Below are 20,900 nucleotides of genomic sequence, written 5' to 3' on the forward strand. Positions count from 1 at the left end.
AATATGTTTCAAAATATTCGTCTGATTCCAAGACTATTAGACATTCTATATAAAAGTTACTTGTTAAATATTTCATATTTATTTATAAAAATATTTAATTTTTAAACAAAACGGTTAGTTACATTTGAAATTAACTTAAATTACATTTACATTACACATTGAAGCAACATTGCTATCAATAAAATACTATCTTTAAAACGAAAATTTACATTAAACTTTTTAAAAGTTTAAATAAGATTGAAATATTTCTTCTAATAACATTTATTCTGCATTTTCTTTGGTAATACTCTTTGAAAGCTGTCTGAAAATAAAAAAGTCATTGCATTAAAAAAAAATTTTTAATTTTAAAAAATTGACAGCTCAAAAATTTAAATTTTATTATTTTTGATGCGACTATTTAAAATTACTAATTTAGAAAAAATAAATTTTTATTCAAAAACATTATTCAAATTAGTTCCAAAGAGATTTTTAATTACTTTCTCACAAACTACAATTATAAATACGCATGCATGGCAAATTTCAATTCTGTAGCTTTTAAATTGTCAAAATTAAAGTATGGAATACCTTTTTTTCAGGAAAAATGAGTTTTTCTTTTAAAAACCATATTCAAATTAATTCCAATGTAGTTGAATATAATTTTTCTGTAATCTAAGCGCAAAAATATGAATGGGTACCAAGTTTGAGCTTGTTAGATTGAAATGGCTAAGCATGGAGGGAGGGACATGAGTGAGAGAAAAAATGAATTTATAAATCGAAAAAAGTGCATCTGAAGTAGGAAAATTAAATTTTTCGAGCTGTCAATTTTTTTTTAATAAAACAAAGTTTAATAGGAAAAAATAGAAATTTATAAATAGAAAAAAATGGGACCCATGAATATGCACAAAATATCAATTAACCGAAAGGACAATTAACCGAATTGTTATTTGACCGAAGTGTCAAATATCAGAATTGTCATTAAACCGAATTGTCACTAAACCAAAAACTCACTTAACATAATTTTAAGTTGTCCGAATTGACATTTAAGAGAATTATCGTTCGCCCGAACTGACAAATTACCGAAATGTCAAGTATCCGAATTGTCGGACAATAGAATTGTCATTTAACCGACACGGCAATGGACAGAAATGACATGTCATTTAACCAACATGTCATTTTATCGACACGTCATTTAATCGAATTGTCAATTAATAGAATTCGGTTAAATGTTAATTTTGATATTTGACAATTCGGTCAATTGGCCTTTCGGTTAAAGTACAGTTTGGTTAATTGACATGTGGTGCATATTCATGCGTCCAGAAAAAATGCATCTAAAGTAGCAAAAGCAAAATTAACATTTTGCAGCTTTCAAATTTCTTTTGAATAAAAAAACACATTTTCTAAAAAATTATGGATGGGTTTTAAAATATTTTATTGTTAGCAAAAAATTAATTTTCTTCGATTTTCGAAAAAGGGCCAAAATAATTTTTTACTTAATATTTTTTATGACCATTAAATTCCTCACAAAAAAAAATTTCTCAAAAATTAAACATTACTTCCTGCATATAAGGAAATATATGGGTGATTCTCCGCGTAGCGCACGATTTGGTGTCTGAAACTTTAAAATATTATTTTATTGAAATGATAAATATCAATACATATTTTTGAAAATAAAGTGTTAAGAAATAAATATCCATGGTGGGTCGGACAAATTGTTCATAATTTTTTAAGTTTTTTAAACAAATTTAAAAAAAATTCTTTGCTTCTTGAATTCTATAAAATAGTGTACATTTTATTTACAATGTTTCTGGAAATTCTCGCGACAATTTACAAAAATATATATAACGCGAACGACAATTAAAAATTTTGATTTCGGTAATTTACGGAAATTTTTGAGGTAATTTATGGAATAATTATGTGGTAATTTATATAAACTTTATCTAAAATTCATGAAAATATGAAAGCATAACTCACAATTAAAATTTTTAAGTTCGGTAATTTATGGAAATTTTCGCGGTAATTTACAAAAATATACATAGCGCTAACGACAATTAAAATTTTTTATTTCGGTAATTTATGGAAATTTTCGCGGTAATTTACAAAAAAAAACATAGCGCGAACGACAATTAAAAATTTTGATTTTGGTAATTTATAGAAATTTATGCAGTAGTTTATGGAAATTTATGCGGTAATATATAGACATTTATGTAATTATTTATTACTTGCTTAAAGTTCAATGTTTAAAACAAATTGTTTTGCTTCACTTTCTATGTGCACTTATAGACACTTGAGTGATACACGCCGCTCAATGGAGGAAAAGCCTTACCATGACGCACAAGAAAAACTGATTTTTTCAAAAATGTATTATCGATTTTCAATCTGTTTCATATGCTTGTTATTTATATTCACTGAACTAATACTACTGCACTTCAATTGACATAAAAAATAAATAATTATTAATTTTATTGAGAAATATTTGAAGGCTATACCATGACGATTCTGTTATTACCTATGCACATTTGATGCTTTTGATGTGTGAAAAACAAAAAAAGTAATTCTGAAAGCAGTTTCCCTCTTAGTAATTCACTTAGGAGAGCTTATTGTTGCTGTTAACTAAGGTTGAGTATTCGATTTGATTTTTATGTAAAAAAATGCTATTTTATAAAAGGGTATACCATGACGCAAAAACGAGGATCAAGGATTAACACCCAAAAAATGAAATAAAATAAATTTTTTTTCACAAATGCTTTGTTTTTCACAATTCTACTAACATAAACAATACGAAACTATCAATAGTTTTTATATTGATTACTATACTTTACTAAATATAACATTTTTTTTATAAAAGTGGTACTGGGAACAGGTCATATCATGACATTTTGGCTCCTTAAAACAGCTTTTTAGCTAAATTATAAACTTTTGAATAAAAACGACTGTGGGCTTTTGTTTGTAAACATAGAAATTAGTTTTTCCTGTTGGATTTATTGCAATATGTACAATTGATTTTTTTAAAAATACGAGGGACATTGAGTTGTGCACTACGCGGAGAATCACCCATATAAATAAATCCAAGAACATTTTAAACGAACAAAAAAAATTTCAACAAATTAATACTTTATAAAAGTGTGGTAATGAATTCATTTGAAGCGGATTTCTATTAAATGAATGGTAATTTTTCACATACTTATTTTCAATTTGCTTTGGTTTCTTTTTAAACCTTTCTTTCTTAATGACGCCTCCTATTTTTTTTTTTAAATCTTCAGTTGTCAACGCAGACGCAAGTTTTTCAAGTGGTGGGATGTCTTCTTTCTCTAATGCAATAGCAACATCTATAATGAAATGAAAATGGAAATGATAATATTAATAACAATAATAATTTATTAATATTATTATTATTAACAAAATTTGCTTTAAATAAAAAAGTTACTTTGCTACAACTAAGAACAGAGCTCTATTTAGACAACTTAAGACTGGCCTATTGAAAATCCTTGCCGAAATTGTACAAGATCTTGTACATGTTCTCACCGGAACAGGTACAAGTTCAGCTGCTGAACATGAACATTTTCTTGTACAAGATCTTGTACAGGGATTTTCAATAGGGTGATCTTTTATCTCAAACCTGTGTCTCAACTACAAAAAATCATAACCGGGAGCGAGTTATACAAATTAAAAAACTGATATTTAATGTATAACGTATCCGCAACAACAATGTACCTGATAAAGGCAATATTACCCGACTCTCACCAAAATAGAAGTTAAAAATACGTACTGAGTATTTCATAGGCATGTCTGTCTGTTATTGGAATCATTTCCTCTTTTGAAACGCCTTCAGGTGGCCTGGCATTAGCCAAAAGCTTGTAATCACTGGGTTTCCAGTAGCCCAGAATAATGTTTCGCAATCTTTCATCGAGCTCGAGGGAATGTTGAGCTCTTTGTAGTGAAAATTTTTCAATGCAAACACCCGCAATTTTAGTCAGGATCTAAAATTTTTTTAATAACTTAAATAAAAAAAGTGCATTCTTTTTTAAGAAAACTGCTAAAATGTTAAATGTTTAATAAACCGGACACACAAGAAAATTTTTTATTAAGTGCGAAGACTGCCATATGGCAGGTATTTTTCTTTAGAAAGAGAAAAATCTAGTCCAAAATTCAGTTCGGTTCTAGTTTCCATTTTGCAGTCCTGGTGGATGCACCCATCTTTGATTTGTATGAAGTTTCCCCATTACTTTTAATCCAGAATTCAGTATGGTCAGTAACAAAAATAAACCCAGATTTTTATTTTGTATATATTTGTGAGTAAATATCTTCGATACTTAATTATATACGAAGCTGAAGTACGCAACGTTTATGATAAACGATTTTTAAAGAAATAATTTTTTAAAATGAAAAATTCTATAAATTTTTGTCTAAAAAATATTTCTTGTAGTTTTCATTAATTAACAAATTATAAAAAAATATTTTTTAGGCAAAACATTATAGAATTTTTCAAATTAAAAAATTATTTCTTTAAAAATCGTTTATCATAAACGTTGCGTACTTCAGCTTCGTAATTATATGACATCTATAATTTACTTAGATCCGCTATATCGAAATGAGCAGGGCATGCAAAATGTAATCAGAAACCAAACTCAAGGTCGGATTACTTTTTTTAGATATACGATGAAAGAAAGATCCTACCATATTAGTCTTCAAACTGAAAATTTTTTTCCATTTTGATCCAATTGAATACCATTTTTAAATTGAAAATATTTGTAAAAATGTTTGAAATCGTTATTTAAAAAAAAAGGTTTTATCTGTGGAGTTAAGATAGTGATAATGGGCTATTCTCCACGTAGTGTAAAAATTAGTTACTGCTATTCTGACATTCTTTTTTAAATTTAATAAAAATTAAATTCTAAACTACTTCTAATCTTGCTCTAACATGACGCTGAGGCTTTATCATGACACACAAAAAACATTAATTCTTCGGTGTTAAAATTGTATACTTTTGAGAAATGTAAAGTAGAATTAAAAATTTCAAGATGGTGGACCAATATGGTGTCAAAAGTAAATAAAAATTTAAGAATTTTGGGCAATACTCTTCTAATTGCTAAAAAGTCAATGGATTCGCTTGAATTTTGATATTATAAGGGTTTTGGGATCGATCATTTTGAATCCGATGTCTACTTTCAAAAATTCAAAATGTCAGATCCAAAATGGCGTACAAGAAAATGTTTCTAATCCTATGCGAAAAAGGGAAGTTCGTCCTTAACGGATGTAACGGGTACAATTCAAAACGTAGTCTGACCGTGGTGACTCTACCCTATCAATTTCAAATTTGTAAGTGGTACTGGAGACAGACTTCACTATGATGATTTAACTCTCTAATTTGCAAGTGAAAAAGAAATTATATTGATATGAAAAAGTGACTGTAGGATATTGCTTGTAAACATAAAAGCTACTTTGTAACGTTGGATTTATTTAAGTTTATCCAAATAATTTATAAAAAAAATATAAGAGACATAAAATTATACGCTACTTGGAGAATCACCTCTATATTTTGCAAAATAACAACACAAAAAATTTACCCTCGTGGGTTCTGCAGAAGAAGAGGAAGATTCTTCTGGAACTAGATCTGTTGCTCGATTATTTACGAGACTTGACACGTTTTGATTAATTGAAAGCAGCACATCCTTCATTCCCTGTTGGCTGATTTTAAATGCATGATTTTCTGATTTTAACATAATATTTTCCTCTCTAATGTCACGATTTTTTTTTTTTAAGTTAATAATTTCAGCATCTTTTGCTGCCAATTGAACTTGCAACTTTTCGATTTCTTCGCACTTAAAAAAATTATTTTGATTAAGATAGTGCTTAGTTTGAAACTGTGTAATAGGTTAAACGTAAATATTATCACGGGATATATAAAATTCGAACTATTTATACGACTATGTATACTGTCGAGCATTTTATGGTTTGCCCACTCTAGGAATTAAAGACATTATGAAAAGTTAAATACTTCGTTTTTTAGTAAAGATAGAAAAGCGAGAAAGAACTTTAAAGTTTATATATATATATAAAGCTCTTATGTAGAAAAATATGAAATTTATATTATTTATACTTATGAATAAACTGCGATAAAGATTGGAAAATAATTTTGAATTTTAAGAAATGAAAAAAAAGCTTAAAGTAAGCAACAAAACTTTTAAGTTAATATATATGCAACCAAAATTTAGCTGATGCAACAAAAAATTTTGTTCTCAAATTTTAGTTGGCACAACTAAACAGTATATGACACAATTCAATAAAAAAAGGAAATTTTCGCTTTAAGAACATTTTTAAAGGAAAAAAATAGTTTAAAAAAATCTGAATTTAAATTTTTTATAATCTCATCATAAGAGAAAGTATTATTTAAATTTAGATATAATGAAAAAAAGTATGCATGCGACATCAGTCGGCCACTTTCCGAAGACCTTTCAAAATAATTTTTTTTGCACTTACAGAAGCATATGCTTTTTTATAATGATACTGCAAATGTTTAGTAACAAACAAATTGTTTCTTTCACATACTCTCTAAATATGAATTAGTACACTGAGAGAAGTTTAACGCAACATGTGCATTTTTTGAGGGACAGATATTGTACCTCAATTATGTGCAGACGCAGTACTAAAATCGAACAGCAGCAGCGCCAATTGAGTACAGATTCTGACCTAACTTGTGGGACAAACGATTTAGTACAGTATCTGTCCACCAAAAAGCGCAGCTGCGATACAATTTAGAACCGATGTTGCTCGAAAGGTTAGGTTCACTATCTGAACGTGTGTTTAGTACGAAATCTGTGTTTAACTTTTCTCAGTGTAGAAAATTATATTAATGAAACAGTGAGAATTCGTTTTTTATTTCTATAGGTAGTTTTCTACTAATTTTTAGTAGAAAACTACTAAAAAAGCTGAAAATTTTTTATTTTGGATTCGTGTTTAGTATAAAAACTCCCTTTGGAAACATTATTTATTGATTATTATTGTTATTATTTGAACATCTATTTTCTTAAAATGTTTCAGAACATTTTTTGGCAGACATGAAACGTTATTAAAACGAACGTGATTTTTTTCCGACTGGGTATCCATATAAAAGTAAATGTATTTTTTCTCCATGTTAACAATATCAAAAGTCAATGTGAAAATAATTTTAAAATATTTTTTTAAGTGAAGTACTTAGCCAAATCCCGCGATAATAACCACATTTACCCTATATATTACATATAATGCAAAATTATTATGTATAATTACTTTTTGAGATTCATTGTTTGGAGTAGTCACATTTTCGACTGTTTTGTCAGTCGAGACATTTTGAGGTTTGACATTCTAAAAATCAAAAATAATAATAATTTATGAAGAGGAATTGAATATTTAATTAAAAAATTATTGGTCAAAATCAAGATATCACCTTTCGATATTTAATTTTTATTCTCATTTTCTAAGTTTGTTGATTAATTTTTTCATTTTCTGATATTTCACTAATTTTTCAAGTTTACATTTTCTTTATTTTGGTGGATTACACGTTGGTTTATCACACTAATTTCATTGATTCTACTTGGCCAATTATAGTTTTCCAAAAACAAAATTCTTTCTTTTGAAGTATTTTTTGAAATAAAATTGAATCTCAGCCATTCCGGATGAAAAAACTTGCACAAGAAAATGTACATGCCCAGTGAGCAAAAAACAAAATTTTCATGTCTGCCAAATAATGTTCTGGAACATTATTTGAACATCTATGTTCTTAAAATGTTCCTGAACATTATTTGGCGGACATGAAACGTTCTAAAAACGTCCATAAAACGTTTTTAGAACGAACATGTTTTTTTGTCCACTGGGTATTGTTGTACAAATTTTTTTGTGCAGATTTCATGTTCATTTTCTTGTACCAGATGTGGAACATTTTCTTGTACATTTTCATTTTTGTTTTTTAAATTAAAAATTAAATATTTTAAAGGCTGCGCAGTAGTTTTCTTAAGCCTTTACAGCTGCGCAATGATTTTTAGCATGCATAAGTGAAGAATCTTAATAATTATAACTTATTAAAGTTTCAAATTTTTTTCAAAAACATTTTTTGTACAAATGTTCTTGTACAAGAACATAAACGTGTTCATGTAAAAGTACTTGTACATGAAACCTGCGCAAGAATAGGTACAAAAACATGTACATTTTCTTGTAAAAGTATATTTTCTTGTCCAAAATCTTGCACAAGTTCTGATAAAAGAACATGTCTCAATTCCGGATGCTCAACTTGTTCAAGAACATTAATTGAACCCTCACAACACAAGGATATTAAGGATATCCCTGGGACGTCCTGGGGTTATCCATTTGCTTTTGGCGATTCGGATATCCCTAAGATATCCTCTGGATATCCATGGACATCTCTAAGATATCCCAGGGATATCCAAACCGCCGAAAAAAAATCGATATCCCCAGGACGTCCCAAGGATATCCTGAATATCCTTTTGTTGTGAGGGAACATATACAAGAAAATTTACGAGTTCATTCATGAACATGTACAAGAACTTGTACATTTTCTTGTACAAGTTTTTTCATCCGGGATAATCAGCTTATGTATACTGCGCATGCGCTGTGCTGTAGTTTTAAATGCTTATTTTGTACAATGTTCTTTCTACAATTTTAAAATTATTAAATTATTTTTTACAATTAAAAGAAATTCAAATGAACGAAAAAATTCTTTTTTAGAAAAAATATTACTATTTAAAAGTGTTTCAAATGTAAAATAAATATAACAATGAAAAATTAAAAATTTATTAATTAGAAGTACAACTCAACTCCTAACACAGCCCCACAAAAAAATGTCGTGCACGGCGTACTAGTATAGTCATTCCCTATGTATTTTGACGCGCTGAACACGAATCCGAAGTCCGTTTTGCTCCATCTCGTCAGGATTTTTTTTCTAACCTTAAAAAACCTTTTGGCTTTTTGAGAGGTAGGCTATTTTTTTAAAAAATTGATGAATTTACTTCAAACTTGGTATCTAGGGTTTTTTTAAGTCGCTGGTTACGAATCAGAAGTTAGATTTTCAAAATTCAAAATGGCGAATCCAAAATGACGGACGAAAAATTTAAAAATTGATGGATCAATCAATTTTAAAAAAAGCCTACCTTTTAAAATCAGAAAGGTTTTTTAAGGTTAGAAAAAAATCCTGACGTGATGGAGCAAAACGGACTTCGAATTCGTATTCAGCGCGTCAAAATACATAAGAAATGACTAGTCTAGTCCGCCGCGCACGACACTTTTTTTGTGGAGCTGTGTAATTAATAAATAATACATATAATTATAACTATCCATACAACAGTAATATATCCCTCGCTATTGTTTTTGCTTTTAAAATTTTTTAGGTCAGGATAAGAACACAAAATTAGTTTATATAAAACAAAAATAAATAAATAAAAGGAACATTATAATTTACTTATCAATTATTGACGGAAAAAACTTTACTACTAATATTATTGAATAAAATATAGACAAAAGTAATATACGGCATCATTTTTCATATATAAAATCCACATTACGTAAAACGTTGACGTCTTTAAACATTTTTCTTTATTATAAATTTAATGACAACGGAAAAATCGTTTGATTTACATTTAAAAACACACGTAAAAGAAAAAAAATAAATGACGTTTTGGCATATAATTCTCGCGTAAGATATTCTAGGGATATTCTCCACGAGATATCCCTTTTTATCCTAGGGATGAAAATGGGATATTCCTTGTTATGTGGGTATATGGATGGCTTTTTCCAAAAAACATCTCCTGAAGCCAGCTCTCTGATGGTAATTACATATAAGTAATTACATATAAGTAAGTAATTTTTTTGGCATTTTGAACAACTCATTTTGAATTTTCAAAATATTGTAATGCCAGTTTTGTAAATCACTGCCAGATAGCCCAAAAACCCCCCTTTTAAAGTATTTAAAAGTTTTGGTACTTTCTTCTAATAAAAGAACATAAATTTATAATTGATCTTGATTGACCTTAAATTTTTTAAATTGAAAATTCTTTGTTAATAAAATTCATCTCTGAAATTTAATAGTGACAGATCGATTTGTAAGGTCTTTAATATATTTTATTTTTTTCCAACATTAATTGAAAAATGGATCTCGTTTTTATTTTAGCAGTTATCAGCAATAACTAAAGTATTCAGCTGTTTACTTTCAGTTAGAGAATCGAACAATTTTAGCTGATTCCTGACACTGTAAATTAAATTTTCTTCTGTCGAATGAAGGTCAAACATCAACTATATAAGGACTAAAAATTCAAGTTCCCATTTATTTGAAAAGAATATTATCTAATAAATTTAAATTAATTTTTTTATTATTTGATTTATAATTAATTATTAAAATCAATAATTCATTCAAATAAATTATTGTTTAATTTATAGTAATTCTCATTTAACAGAATTAATAAAATTTTTAAATAATATAATATCTTTGTTTTATCAAATTTTCATTTTTATTCGTTCCAATTTTATTTAAAAAATCAGGTAAATCAAAATTTTGTTGATTTAAATGTAGAGTAAATACAAATTAATGTAACAACAACTGAGAGTGAACTGCGCTATTGTCGATGTGATTCTCGGTCTTGTCCACGTTCAAGTAAAGGCTTTTATGTAGTAATCGGCCATTTTCAGCTCTCCCCGAAGAACGACCGCTCGTCAGTCCACGATGCTGAAGTACGCAACGTTTATGATATACGATTTTTTAAGAAATAGTTTTTTAAAATGAAAAATTCTATACTTTTTTTTCTGAAAAATATTTCTTGTAGTTTTTATTTATCAACAAATTATAAAAAATATTTTTTTAGATAAACAATTTTTTAATGTTCCGTTTTCAATAAAATTTTATTTCTAATCGTTGATCATAAACGTTCTTTTCGTCTCAGAAATTCTACCTTTCTGAGTCGACACGAGGTCCATATATATATAGTCGACTGTACATATGATGTACAATATTTGTGTTTTAACGGAAGGAGAATCACGATTAAATAAATAACCGTTCCCCTTGCCTGGTTTTCGAATTGCGGAAAATTCTTTCCTCGACTTAACCAATTTATCACAAAGGGAAGTTTCGCTCCATCCTCGCCAGTTAATGTGAGTGAGACAAGACATGAAATAAAAAGAGACTCACCAACACTGACAATGCGGGATGAGGATGACCAACTGCCACTGCTTCGATAAATGATTAAAACAACAGATCACACTAGATATCTCACAAACTAGAATTACAATTCAACAATGCTATTTATTAATCGAAATACTGAAAAACTATATATGCAATAAAATGAAGGGTTGAGGAGAACTCAAAACGCGACTTCTTATTCTAAAAATCCAAATAGAACTGATAGATCAGCGACGCTGACTTCCCCCTTGATCCTGGTCGATAGTGGGGTTCACCTAATAGGTCTCTCCTCGTCATCCCCATAGCCTTGTCCTTCTTCCGGGTAAAATTTGGCGGTAAGCTGTAAGGAAATTTCGGAGAGCGACGCTGACAATCGGGCCTTTTCGCATCTCACATGCGCAATTCATTTGAAAGAAAAATCTGCTAAGACCTAGGTCTATGACAACGCTGACCATGACATTGCGCGACTATACGAATATGAGTGAAATGAGACGCAGAGTAAATCGACAATACCAAGTAACGAAATACTTCGTTACAATGTATAGATGCATTCTCGGACACATTTTCGTACGCGTATAACGTGTTTGTTATATTACTTTAATTATCCTATTTCACTCAAGATGAATGCTCCTTAATGTAAAATATAAATAAATGAAATCTTGATAATAGGTAATAACAATCATATTTGATTCATTATTAATAATAATATTTTGATTGATAATAAAGTAAATGTAATATGATTTACTTAATTTTTTAAAAATGTTTTTTAATTTATAGTTATATAAATTGTTGTCACTTGTTTTTATTTCAGTAATTAATCATTTTTCTATGTACATATTATCACATATAAATGTTATATATTATTAATTTATTATTTAATTAATATTACTCGAAACAAATATTTTCTATTAATTGATTAACAAATTTTCAAATAGAAAATAGAATTTTTTATTTAAACAAATATATTTATTTGTTAAAAATAATACTTTATTTTAAAATAATATTTTATTAAATAATAATACTCATTATAATTTTTAATTCATTGAATTTACATTTTTAAGATAATTTTTGTTTAACAGAGTCTAATTTTAATTAATTATTATATTATATAATAAATTTTTAAAAAATTATTTTGTTTTTAGTAATATTATTTATGTATGATAATAGGTACAGTCATTTGATTGATTATGAAAATCATAAAAGTTTTATCAAAGTTAATACATATTTAGTTATATAAAAACGATTCCACGTTAGATTTCAGTCGTCATTTAAAATTTGTTCAAACATATTTTGGTTTCATTCTTCAGAGAAAAAAACGTTTATGTACCCATTTACTTTTTATGGACTGCCAAGTTTTCGAATTATAAATTTTTAAAATTTTTGCTTTTATAAATAGACCTATTTTTAATGACATATAATTCAAGAACTTGAATTTAGAAAAATTTTAGTAAAAAAAAATGGTCTTACCAGGGAATAATAAGAATAATTTGAAAATATAAAATAAAAATTTTTTTAAATTATAAAAAAAAATAAAAAAGATTTTATTACTTTAAATAAAGAAAATATAGCAAAAATAAAATTTTGTGTGAAACAAATTTTTACTGCTACAAAAGTGTAATACTACCTTAAAGAAACCATATTGAATTCAACTTTTAGCATTTAATTTGTAACCCAAAAGTTGTAATATCAACATGGGAACTGGATATTTTTTTGATTTTAAATGCAAGACATTAAAATTTTTATAATGCGACTTTTAAGAAGTTTCCTGACATTTTAAGGTTTTCTATTAATAAAACAAATACAGGTTTTCCATATTTCAAGGTTTCAGACTATATACTGCTGTAGGATTGGCATATATTAAAGGATGTTATCGCGACATCGCATGTAATGCACTGTAAAGGCAATAAATTGAAATGTATTCAAATTTTTTTAATCAATTGGGTAAACACTTTTTTGGGAATTTTCTGAACTTATTACCAGATAGGTGGCTTTAGAGGATGTTTTGACGAAATAATTATTATTCAATAATTAAATAATTTTAGTGATAAATTATGCGATAAATTAACAATATTTTTCGCACATTAAATTTCTTTTTTTTTGAAAAATCCATTACCCAACTGTCGATACAGTTAGTTATGTATATTATTTTAAAGTCAATAAAATCCTTAAGTGTATTATTTATTAATTAGGAGTTTGATTGCACCCACAATTAAAAAAGTTTAAATTTTTCATTGTTGTTATATTTTTTTTTCATTTTGAACACTTTTAAATATGAATATTTTTTGTCCAACAAATTTTCTTTGAATCAACAAAACCTGTTTTCTGTGCACGTTCAATAATTTTAAGATAAACATAATATTAAGAACAAATCAAACCTAAACAAATTAAATAAAAATTTTTTACAAAATATTTTTGTAGATAGTCTTGTTTTTGACCGATATTTAAGTGATAAATATTAAAAACTTACATCAGCTAACATCAATTTAGCATTCTCATTGTCGTAAGTTTTATCCAACTCCAATCTACATTTCTTAATTAATCTCTGTAAGAATGCAAAATTATACATTTATACATATATACATTTATCTACTTCCTCGGAAATATAAGTGTGCTAAAAACATGATTTAATAACAAAAGGGAAATATTTAGACTGCTTAAATCTTCATAAAAGTTTTACAGAACATTTTTAAAATATTTTCCTTTCAATATCCCTGAATAAATCAATTTTTGTAAAGTTATGAAGTTTAATGAAACCTTAAGAATAAAATATAAAGAATGAGTTTGCGAACAATTTTTATGACTATTTTACTTTTCTTTTTATAAAATAACTTACTTGGTCAACTTGAGCTTTTTTTTTCAAGGCATTGACAGTACTTTTTTTTATTTCCTTTGACGTAACGTAGTCATCGGGAGAAAAAATTGGTTTCGGTTTTCTGACCCTACCTCCTTTCCTCACATCTTTAAAATCAAAACCAGTTTTTATTAATTTCGCAATCCCCAAACACCGTGGGAATTATATTTTTTTAATCTTCAAAAAATGAAACTCAAATGTGCGATTTCAAGACAAATTTATAAGAATAAATTTAATTCAAAAAATAAAGATAAGATTTATAAAAAATTATAAAAACACTACTATATAAATATTAGTGTGGCCCAAAAAAAGTCATACTGCCGCCCCATAGAATTGTTCCCACTGGAGTAAAAGAGACCCGCATTTTTTTCAAATTAAAATCGGTTAATTATTTAGTGATGCCGTCAGGCCCTTGAAGTTTCCCATGAATTTTATATGGAAAAAACTGCTTTTTCGTAAACTTGAAATAATTTCGTTAAAACTTAATATTTTTTAATCGGCCAACGGTATTTCTCTTTAGAAGTGTTCAAACTATAAAGTTCTAATAATTATTTTCAAAAAATTAAATCAACTATTTTTAAAAGGTTCCAAAAAACCCCATAAATGCAAAGAAAGGTAAAATACATGTTTAAAAATATCTCTATTTTATAGCTATTTTTCGAATAGATTAAATTTTTATTAAGAAAAAATTTGTTAAAAAAATAAAATTGTTAAATTTTTTTTAAACAATTATTGTTATTTATTTATTTTTTCAAAGTTAGGCTATAAAATAGGATTTTTTTCTGAATATTACAACTTACCTTGTTGACTAAATCATACAACCAGTAGAAACTGATTGTCAAAAATGACAATACGATATTTTCAAACAATTTATGATTGCTATTTATTAATGTTTAAAACATAAACTAATAAATTTGGCTGTATGGTATAGTCAACAAGATAAGTTGTAAAATTCAGAAAAAACTGAAATTTTATAGCTTTATTTTGAAAAAATAAATTACAATGATTAGTTGAAAAAATTTTTTTAACAACATTCTTTATTTAACAATTTTTTTATATTATATGCTGTATAACATATTCAAAAATGTCAATAAAATCATCTAAAATACTTTTGAACATATAACATGAGATATTAATTTTCAAGAAAAAAATTAAAACTTTTAAAATTTATTTGTTTATACAATTTGCACAGGATAAAATTTTTTTGATATATCACTTCTATAGATTTTTTTAAAAAATGATTCGATTTCAAAGAAATATGGCTTATTTTCTTGAGAATAATACATCAGATATACGAAAATGCTAATTAATAAATAATGTTATTCTTCTAAATATTAAAATTTCTTATACTTATTATTGCAACATTATATTTTACTAACTTAAATATTTAAAATATTCATTCTTTATTTTTAAATTTAAATAAGGTATAAAAAAATTATTTGTGGCATGCTCTGGAGTAAGGCACCTTAGAAAGCAAACGAATATTTACGAAAATATTTCACTCTTTTTTTACTTCATTACGCCGTTCATGTAAGGTGCATTTTCAAGTCAGATTCAATTTCATGTTTAAAAATTATTTTTTTTTCGAATAACAATTTTTTTACAAAACTGAGAAAATTAAATTAAATTTAAAATAATTAATATTTTGAATGTAAAATATATTGCATAAATAATTACTTTAAGAGTAATTAAATAAATACAAAAATACCAGATTTCAAAACATTACTAAACTTGAAGTTCTACTTCAGGTAAATTATATGTTCATATTTCCAAAAAAAACCATTATTAATTTTAAAAATAATTTTCATCGGTAGGGTTAAGAAATAAATTTACCGTTTGAAGATGCAGCAGCATCTTTTTCACGAATGCTAACTTCTTCTTCTTCCATTGTACTGTATTTCTGAAATGAATCGAGCGATTGTTTTCAATAACAATATCTAGAGTTAATACATTAGTTTACATAAAAACAGTGGCGGATCCAGAATTCATTTATAAAAAGGCGGTTTCGATTTTTGAATTCTCCACTACATAGAAATAAAATTTAAATTTAAAGGACTTGTACCTCACTAAAATATTTTTTATGAATTTAAAAGAATGTAAGTAAGTTTTTCATAATTAAAAAAAGAATTTTTACGGAGTGAGAGGTGAGAAAACAAAAATTTTGATTCTTAATACACCGTAATAATGTATGCATTTAGAAAAAAGTTTTCAAAAATGATTTATTTTTAAGCAACGTCTTGCGACATAGCTGAAACTATTTAAAAAAATAAGTCGATTTTATCTTGTGTAGATAGAAATATTTCGAAAATATTGGAACAAGAAAACTAAACAAAAGGGGGGGATCCTTCTTTATACAAGAAGATTATGTTCATTTCATAAACATTGTGCTTCCTCAAAGAAAAAGATCTTTTGTCATATTTCATGTTCGTTCTTTTTATTATTTATATTATTTTTACGTTTCAAAATTTAAAGAAACTATTCCAAATTTAAACATCAAAAAATTTTCCAAAAAAAATTTGTGAACTGACGATGTAATTGAAGTCCACAACGTTTATAAATTTTTTTTCAATATCACCATAAAAACTTTCCTATTTCATAAAATAAATTTAAAAAATGATTCATCTATGAATCAAAATTTAAAAATCAAAATCATCTACTAAAATAATAAAAAATCATAAAAAAATTCAGATCAAATATATTACATGTGAAGAAAGATGTACACAAAAAACTGTACTGTTCTTTTTTAATATTTCTTATGACACCTAGCAGAAAAAAATTAAAACCCTTGTGTAATTATAAATCGTATGTTTTCAACCTCTCAATTGTAAAAAAATTGTAATGCAAGTTATACAACAAAATTTTTTTTTGAGAAGTAAAGACCAAAAAAAATTGTTGCTTTTTTATTGTGTATTGATCGAATTAACTAATTTTAATTAAAATTGCAATCAATGTCATTCTTATAAAATAAAGAAATAAAATTAAATTAATATAAAACAAGTTGTAAATTCAGATGTTCATTACATGAACATTTATCAGCAAAAAGATTTGCTTCCTCGTGGAGAAAGCATTAACATTCTAATAAATATTCATAAATAATATAATAATACATAAATTTGAGTTAAATTTAAAGAATTAATAAAAGTTAAAAAATCAAAAATTCAGATTTTAGCTAAAAATTTTGTCTTTAATCAAATGTATACTTTATATATATATATATATACCAATGGATTCGTTTCAATGCAAGGAATACAATTATTTTATATTTAAACTTGAATTTAAATAATCACAAAATTTTATAGCCAAAATGTGAATTTTTGATTTTTTAACTTTCATTAATTCTTTAAATTTAAATCAAAACTATATTTTATATAAAACGATCGATTCGTCTTGACGTAAGAAAGACGATTTTATTATATAAGACCTTAAATTTGGCAATTTAAAAATTTTTTCTTTTCAAAAATTTTTTTTAGAAAACAGACGATAACATTTTTTTTTGGGTATTTTTTAAAATCCTTTGGTCAGATTTGAGATATTAATTTGATAAATAAGCATACCAAATTTTATGTATATCCATTAAAACTTATTAAAGTTATCCTGTAAACAAAAAAAAGGGATCTATACACACATACACACATACATCTGGACAATTGATCAGGATCTCATATAACATGTTTCTATAAAGAGGAAAATTTGTTTCCGCCACTTTAAAAATTTTTGAAAATGAGACGACTACAAAGCTTCCCCAACGAGAAAGCAAAACCTTCGTTTTACATCCATATACAAATAATAAGAAATTATGGACTGTTGGGAAATTTTTTTTCTTCTGTAGATAAAAACCTTATATACTCTTGTTCAAATGATGTCATAAAACTGCTCGCATAAGGAAATCTTGAGCATATAGTTGAAAAAAAGTTTCTTAAATAAATAAAAAATAATAATAAATAATTTAAATAAATACCTAATCCGTCTGATAAAATCTTATATTATTTAATGTGTTACCCTTCATATCAGAAGTTAACTGAGTGATTTTTTAAAATTATTATAAATTCAATAATTTAGAATTTTGTTAAACTATCATATCATATATTTTATGCGAATTCCGTTCAATTTAACGAGAAGAAAAATATAATAGGCAAAATTCGATTAACTAAAAGTTATATTACATAAAAATTCAATTAAATAAGAAGTTTTAGATGGGAATTTTCTTTAAGTAGCAACATCTTTTAATTTATACTTATAAAAATAACCCAGAATGTTCTCTTAAAAATATTTTTTATTTTACAGAATTTAAATAATATACTTTTTTAAAAAACAACTTGTATGGAACAAATTGTTTCTCAAAAGCAAATTGACTGATTATAATCACATTCAAATATGTTATAATCAAAAATGAAATAATTGAGAAAAAAGCCAAAAATATTAGTTTTATCGGTTGACATAAACTTGTGGACCTTTCAATTACATGGCACTGTCAAAGGTTAATGCGTGAACAAAGGTGCAAAATTTATATTGTAAATGCTTACTTACCCAATTAAATTTTCCGTGAAGAAAATTTATTCCATTGGAAAAGAGACGCCAAATTTCACAATTTCACTCAATATCACAAAATTACAACTAACACTGTCTTTCACCGTGTAAAGGCCGGACAAGAACTGAATCCAGCAAGCATGGCAGAGAAAGCGCCGGCTCGGTAGCCTAAACCACCAGTTGCGTGCTATTACTTTTTTTTGACACTTGGCGCTGTTACCGGCAAGCTGAAATTTACCGACCCAACGTTTATCAAAATAATTTTAATAATAATTTGTTTTACACAGTTTTATTAAACTTAACCTTTTTTAATAATGTAATAAATAATTGAAATTAAATAATAAAATGCACTATTTAGTGAAAATGAATATTTTACAAACAAAGTTGAAAATGACAAAAACAATTTTAATGTAAATATTCACTATTATATCAAAATTACTAACATATTAATTAAACCTTTATTAATTATTTACATCTATTAAAATTTTCAAATAAAATTGTGTACGTTAATAAAACAAGAATGATAAAACATTTGAAGAGGAAAGAACCAGTTCTGACATCTAGCGTGTTTCGTGCGCGGCAATCTCATTATCGGCTAAGTGACATTCTACCGAAACACATAAACAGGACATTTATTACAAAATGTACTATTTTTTTTATTAATATGCACTATTCAAAACACAAAATATATAATTTAGACACATTAAATATTCATTAATATATACACATTTGGTTTTATCACAATTTTCACTTTTTCACTTTAAATATTTACGAAATAAAGCGAACATTAAAGTGACAGGTGGGCACCTTTTGACTTTCAACATTAATAATAAGTTAATAAAAGCTGAATTCAAATAAATTATTACAGGAATAAAACCTTGGATTAGTTATTTATTTATTCCAATAGTTTTTTTCACCATTTTCCACCTTTTTCATGGGTTTTTCCACATCGAACCGAAACGTGACTGAAATCGGACCGAGTTCAGTCCCATTCCAGTCCATGCGATCCGCCAGGGTAATCATCTCTCTATCACTATTTTAAAGTGTTCTTACATATTAAAACAATTATTTAATATTATATTTCTTAAAAAAACATTTTTTGTATAAAACAATTCAAAAATACCCGCCGTGAAAATGACTTTTCACGCATTTTCACTGTCCAGAAATAATGTTCATCTGATCGAAATTTGAGGTATATAAGCACCTTAAGTATACTCATTGAAACTCAAATCGAATTAGGTTTAGTATTTTTTTTCTATACATGACCAATTTCACAAAGGTGGTACGACTTGTTTCTGGACATATTTGTCCCATGGACCGACAGGGTGTAGTCCCATGACGGCGAGAATACAGAATGCAAATCCGAAAACCATGAGTGCAAAAGAGATGGAAAGATATCGCTATCCTTTTCACTCTCATTATTTTCAACTTTGCATTCTGCATTTGCGCCGTCATGGGATTGCACCCTCAGGGAGTTAAATTTACGAAAAAAACGTTTTTTTGCTATTCAAAATACATATAGGCAATTTGTACCATTATTAAGATACTTCTACAAAGACTTTTTTATCTCTGTTTACATTTTGTTCATATCGATGAAAAAAGTTGTTGTAGAATCAGCTTTAAGTAGATATTCTTGACTACCCAATCCTGTCGACTAACATGCTTCATATCGTCTTTTGTCTTTCTGTTCATATCATGCAAATTTTTTTCCCCATAATTATATTGGCTTTAAAGAAGAAATACTTTTTTATTTAATGATTTAAAAAGTGTTGTAATTAATTAAAAATGAATTAAACGTATATAAATATACTTTTGATTTTAAGTTTTTAATAAATAGATCTATATTTTTGGCTTCATTATTTTATTAACATAAATTTTTTCGCCTAAAAACATTAGGCCTCTTCAGATGAAAAAAGATTATATGGTTTTTTGTATCGCTACAATAAAATGTAATATGAACTTTTAGGTTATGTTTTCAACTTCAATCGTAAAAGAATAGCTTCTAAAATGTTAATTTCTCAAATCAGGCTGATTAATATCTACATTTGCAGAATTATCTATGATAAAAGTAAAATTTATTGATTTCAATTAGATTCAAATTGTTAATTCTGCGCATCTGAGAATAAGTCTTTAATTCATATTCTGTGTGGTTGTCTGGCGTGTAAACATATTTGTGAAACTCAATTCCCTGTGTTAAAGTACGACAACTTGGAATTTTTGTCAAATATTTTGTTTTCAAATGACTTTAAATCTTTAAAAAGCATTGTATTTTTATTTAAGAAAATTTTATCTGATCGTCAAGTTGTATAGGTTTTTGGTGTGTTTTTTTATTGCTTTATATATTAATTTTTTATTATTTTCTTATACGAGCAGATTCCTTTTGTA

The 20,900-nt window shown here is 26.5% G+C and overlaps 2 protein-coding genes across 5 annotated transcripts in view; both read right to left on the minus strand.

The window, feature by feature from the left end:
• Nucleotides 1–18,665, minus strand: part of LOC127289003 (uncharacterized) — a 28,778-nt gene extending 10,113 nt beyond the window's left edge. The window contains exons 1-8 of one of the 3 annotated variants that reach the window (XM_051316738.1): nt 18,516–18,665; nt 15,822–15,888; nt 13,971–14,095; nt 13,605–13,679; nt 7,246–7,320; nt 5,544–5,798; nt 3,746–3,956; nt 3,161–3,305 (exon numbers count right to left, since the gene is read on the minus strand). In XM_051316738.1, the coding sequence (XP_051172695.1) occupies nt 3,161–3,305; nt 3,746–3,956; nt 5,544–5,798; nt 7,246–7,320; nt 13,605–13,679; nt 13,971–14,095; nt 15,822–15,876 (941 nt within the window). In that variant the 5' untranslated portion in view covers nt 15,877–15,888; nt 18,516–18,665. Of the gene's footprint in view, nt 1–3,160; nt 3,306–3,745; nt 3,957–5,543; nt 5,799–7,245; nt 7,321–11,146; nt 11,401–13,604; nt 13,680–13,970; nt 14,096–15,821; nt 15,889–18,515 lie in introns of those variants that run through there. The other 2 variants (XM_051316739.1, XM_051316741.1) reach the window with 2 other exon arrangements.
• LOC127289004 (RING finger protein 207-like) overlaps nt 1–20,900 on the minus strand; it is a 47,319-nt gene that overhangs the window by 21,780 nt on the left and 4,639 nt on the right. The window lies entirely within an intron of this gene.

The sequence above is a fragment of the Leptopilina boulardi genome, unplaced genomic scaffold, assembly GCF_019393585.1.
Source record: "Leptopilina boulardi isolate dan_hultmark-lab unplaced genomic scaffold, ZJU_Lbou_2.1 LbouV2_399, whole genome shotgun sequence".
In the NCBI taxonomy this organism is placed as follows: Eukaryota; Metazoa; Arthropoda; class Insecta; order Hymenoptera; family Figitidae; genus Leptopilina; species Leptopilina boulardi.